Consider the following 4,865-nt stretch of genomic DNA (forward strand, 5'->3'; position numbering starts at 1 on the left):
CACATAAAAACGGATGGTTCAGAGGGATATGGGCTATGGGCTGGCAAATGGGACTAGATTAGGTTAGGATATCTGGTTGGCATGGACAAGTTGGACTGAAGAGTCTGTTTCCATGCTGCACATCTCTATGACTCTACTTAATTGAAATTATTCAAGAAATTAAGAAGAATAGGTAAAATGAATTGGGAGAAAACATTTGTTCATTGAGAGACCATGACTAGGGGGCATAGTTTACAAATTAGAGTCAGACATTTGATAGCTGCAATTAGGAAACAACTATCCAAACAAGAGGTAATTGAAAACTTGAGTTTAACCTTTTATTTCTGCTTAAACCAGATGAGACTCAAGTTTCTTTGTTTAAAAAAGTTTATTCATATTTGCATGGGAGATCTAAATATCCAAAAATGACTTAGAGCTCATATCTCTATTGATAGAACAAAGATTTTACACATAACAAGTTGCCAATCAAATATCCCTACACATAATAATTTCCAAAAGGATACACATTTACTCACCCTAACTCCACCAATCATATTTGAATAGTTCACATTTCAAGTTATTATACATAACTATAATCATCCAATCACATTAAAACTAATACACATGACAATATTATTCAATCATACTCAAACTTCAACGGGGGCAGTGATGACTTAATGGTATCATTACTGTACTATTAATCTAGAGACCCAGGTAATGCTCTGGGGATCTGGGTTCAAATCCCACCATAGCACATGGTAGAATATGAATTCAATAAGAAAACTCTGGAATTAACAGTCTAATGAATATTGTACATGTACCATTGTACATTGTTGGGGAAAAAACCCATCTGGTTTGCTAATGTCCTTTAGGGGCGTAAATCTGCCATCCTTACCTCACCTGGCCTATATGTGACTCCAGACCATGGCAATGTGTTTGACTCTTAACAATTAGGGATGGGTAATAAATACTAGCCAGCCAGCGTTGCCCACATCTCATGAATGAATTTTTAAAATGATATTATTACCCAGTCATATCATTTCATGGCCACATCTCCAACTGTTAGTAAATACTCTGTAATTATAGAAGACCTATATTATTTATTATTCCACCGACCAGTCCCTCCTGTTGCCTATACTGTCTATTTTTCCCTTTCGGTAATGTATAGGAACATAGGATTTCAGAGGAGGAGTAGGCCCTTTATTCCTTCAAGCCTATTTGGCTTTTTCAATAAAATTATGGCCAATCTAATTGCAGTCTCAACTCTTTCCTGTTTGCCTGCCCACCCACCTTAATCCTAGGCTACTTTGTCTATCAGCAATCTATACAGAAATAAGATAGAAATTTGGAACACTCTTTAGCAAATGGCAATTGATGCTAGACCAGTTGTTAACATTAAAGTTGTGATTGAAAGCCAGTATTAGTAAGGGATAAATAGCAAGGGCAATATATACAATTCAATCACAGATCAGCCATTTAGTTTAATTTAATCTAATTTAATGGCAGAACATGCTTGAATGGTTAAATGGTCTCCTGTCCCTTTGTACCAAATGGAAAATATGCACATAAAAAACAAATATTGATATTTAGCATGAAGTACATTTTTAACTGAAGACTAATAGTTCTACACGTTCTTACAGTTACCGATTCACAGGAAATGTTATAATTTACCAAATATGAATCAATATCACATCAATGAATTGCAATTAAAATTTTCGTGAAGGCTTCAGAGCTCTGACAAATATGTCATATTTACTGGATCTGATCATTGCCTGTAAAATCACAACATTGTTAAGCTTTCTCCCCTAGTCATTGCGCCTTCTGGTAAAGACATTTTGTTGCTGTCCTTTGATTCAAGCGATTTTTAACGTGGATATGTCTTTTTGCAGCAACTATACTTTTATCAAAATACACTTCGTGCTCTCATGACTTGAAAATGTCCAAAGGGTCACAACCTGTGATAGCTAGTTCAATAATCAAATATTCTCACAGAAACTTGACGTCAATCATGACGGACATTTGAAAAGATAGAAAGGTGATGAATTAGTGTCTAAAGTATAAACTGAAATATTTGCACTTTCTGGTGTAAATGTCATCATTCAGTTAACAACGTAAGGGTCAATCCAACTGACAAGTAAATGTGCAGCTCATTCAAAACTGCTGTCAATCAATACTTATTATTCTCACTGGTTCTCTGATTATGCTATACAGCAAAACATACAACAATGATTCTTCCTCCATCGGAATTTAGAGACACTTATTCCTTGAAATAATTGATTGTCTGATGAAATGTCATTGTTTAATTTCATCATGTCATTTGCTTGTTTGAGGATGCTCCGTCTTTCTTTTCTGGTCATCATTCCTCTAATATCCAGAATAGCATTGATGTGTTCCTTCCTTTAAAATATAAATTATAGTATTTTACAACTAATGCAACAGTCACTGGTCCTGATTGCCTTAATTCTGTTAGTCTGAAGTTGCCAAACCTTTGCCTGTCCTATGTTATTTTTGCAGATTCATTGCCTATTCATCTTGTCTTTTCCTTGAAAATATTCTTATTTGATCCTGCACCAACAACCCTTCCGATGCTTAATATCTCCCCATTATATTTTTAATGATCTTATGAAAGTTAAAGAAGTTGTTTTTAACCATTAACTTATAATTTCAATATTTAATTACCGGTATCATTTTGGTACTGTCTTTCTGGCTTGAATCTTTACTGAGTCGGGATAACTTAGGAGCCTTTTAAACATGGAGGATAGGTCCCAACTCCTGACCACATTCCTAAAGTTTCCAATCTGTAGAAGTGCCTTAAAATGTGTGGACTGGCTCATATTATGAGTTTGCACCTAGTATTCCTGACCTGGTTGGCACCAAAGTGGGGACAGGCATGTCCTAGTCTTATGCAACTTTTATAGAGTTAGACCAGGTTTCAAAAAACTCACGGTTCACAAAGGGTCAGAAGCTTAAACCATAGTCTGAGGGGACCTTTTGAAAGATATGTTTAAACATTCTCCTCAGAACTCCATCCATTCCCATGGCCCCTCATATCTTCTGACAAATTATGGCACTTCTATATCCGTTCACCCATGATATATTTCATATAAGCAATTAAGCCTACAGTGACAATAGGATGACATGTTGTAAAAGGAGATTTTGAAGAAAGTTAGAAATAATGATAAACTTAAAGTCATTTTTTTGTTTCTTCCCATTTTCTTAAAAATACCTTTTACAATATACCAAAAGAAGTATCAACTATCCCGACTCTTTAAATATCAATAGTGGGAATTGTAAGCACTTAAAACTGCCTAATCTTGTATAAATAAATATTGTGCAATTGACAGAACAGACCAGAGAACCAGAGCTGACAATCAAAAAAAAGTTTTCATTGGTGCTCCGGTAATTCAATTCACTAATGGATTTTTGGGCTCTCAGTCAAGTATGCATTAAGGATTGGAATTTATTGTTTTAACGATTCTATCAAATGTTACCTTATCTTGAAAAATGCTGTACTGATAACATTTGTAATATGTAAGAACTTGGATACAGTCAATCAACTTGTGCTGAGATATACTATGTGTGTCCCAATAAACTATTATTTTGCATTTACTTCTTGCAGACCTGAACATTTCTCAGCACTGCTCCCATGTCATGGATAAATCTCAAAACTGAACACAGTTTAGCTCAGTTGGCTGGATGGTTGGTTTGCGAAGCAGAGCAATGCCAACAGTGTGGGTTCAATTCCCATCACTGTCTAAGACTACCATGAAGGAGTGTCCTTCTCAACTTCTCCCCTCACCTGAAGTATGGTGGTCCTCAGGTTAAATCACCACCAGTCATCTCTCTCTAATGAGCGAACAACCCTTTAGTCTGGTAAGACTATGGCAACCCAACAACTTTCAATTTAATTACAAATGTTTGAAAATTGTGTTTATAAATTGCCAACTCTTTTTGAATCTGTCAACATTTTCAAGTTGGCAGCTTAAGATCTCCTCAGAAAAGAATGCTGATAAACATTGAGTTTCACATGATCACCTACCTTACATCAGGGTAGTTACAAACAAGTGCAGCAACTTCTGTCTTCAATGCATTAATATCATTGATTTGAATGATTTCAGCCACATCTAGGATAGGTTGGTTTAGGCAAGTGGCACTAGACTGCTGAAAATATTAAAAACAAACAAATATTTTTCATTACCACGATGTTGACAACTCGATGAATATGAAGTTGTTTAAGGATTTACAAAATCAAATGTTTCTAAATGAAAATATGAGGTCCTAACAATAAGTTAACAATACACTTAAGCTATATTAAGCAACACATATACGTATTAACTTTGACTTTGTAGGCAAATTGTTATCCCTGAAAATCATTAAGTGCTATATTTTGGATCTATTCAACACCCAATTTATGACCCTATCAAAGCTTATTGTGCAGTAGAAAACCTCTACAATTGCTACCATGGTTGAAGTTTAAGCATAAGGAGGATACCTACATTACTTCCCTATGTCACAAATCCAATAAATCCAGTGGAGCTGGCTCGTTGATGGGGGCAAGCTGAATCCCTCGCTTGTTCCTATATTTACCTGTTAATAAGTCCATATCTGTCCATAAGTCCACATGGCCATATCTGTGGCCAATCTTGTACAGAGTTTTTAGCGAAGACCTGAGGTGAAGTAACTGGAATACTAAGTGTCTCTGCATCTGATCTCACCCATTTTCTTTTAATAGATATTTTTATTAGAAATTTAACATTTTTACAAGTTTACAAAAATAAACAAAACTCTCAGATATAAACATTGATATACAATTAGCTCAAATATACAATAGCCAAAATTTGACAAAAAAAAAACAAAACAACAAAAAAAAACCGAAAAGAAAACAA

General features: G+C 35.0%; 1 protein-coding gene across 2 annotated transcripts in view; it reads right to left on the reverse strand.

The window, feature by feature from the left end:
• Window positions 1-927: 927 nt before the first annotated feature.
• Window positions 928-4,865, reverse strand: part of LOC122553540 (exocyst complex component 3-like protein 2) — a 74,171-nt gene continuing 70,233 nt past the window's right edge. For both annotated transcript variants that reach the window (XM_043697481.1, XM_043697482.1), the window contains exons 10-11: window positions 4,019-4,140; window positions 928-2,376 (exon numbers count right to left, since the gene is read on the reverse strand). In XM_043697481.1, the coding sequence (XP_043553416.1) occupies window positions 2,178-2,376; window positions 4,019-4,140 (321 nt within the window). In that variant the 3' untranslated portion in view covers window positions 928-2,177. The remainder of the gene's footprint in view (window positions 2,377-4,018; window positions 4,141-4,865) is intronic.

The sequence above is a fragment of the Chiloscyllium plagiosum genome, chromosome 10 (genome assembly GCF_004010195.1).
Source record: "Chiloscyllium plagiosum isolate BGI_BamShark_2017 chromosome 10, ASM401019v2, whole genome shotgun sequence".
Classification (NCBI taxonomy): domain Eukaryota; kingdom Metazoa; phylum Chordata; class Chondrichthyes; order Orectolobiformes; family Hemiscylliidae; genus Chiloscyllium; species Chiloscyllium plagiosum.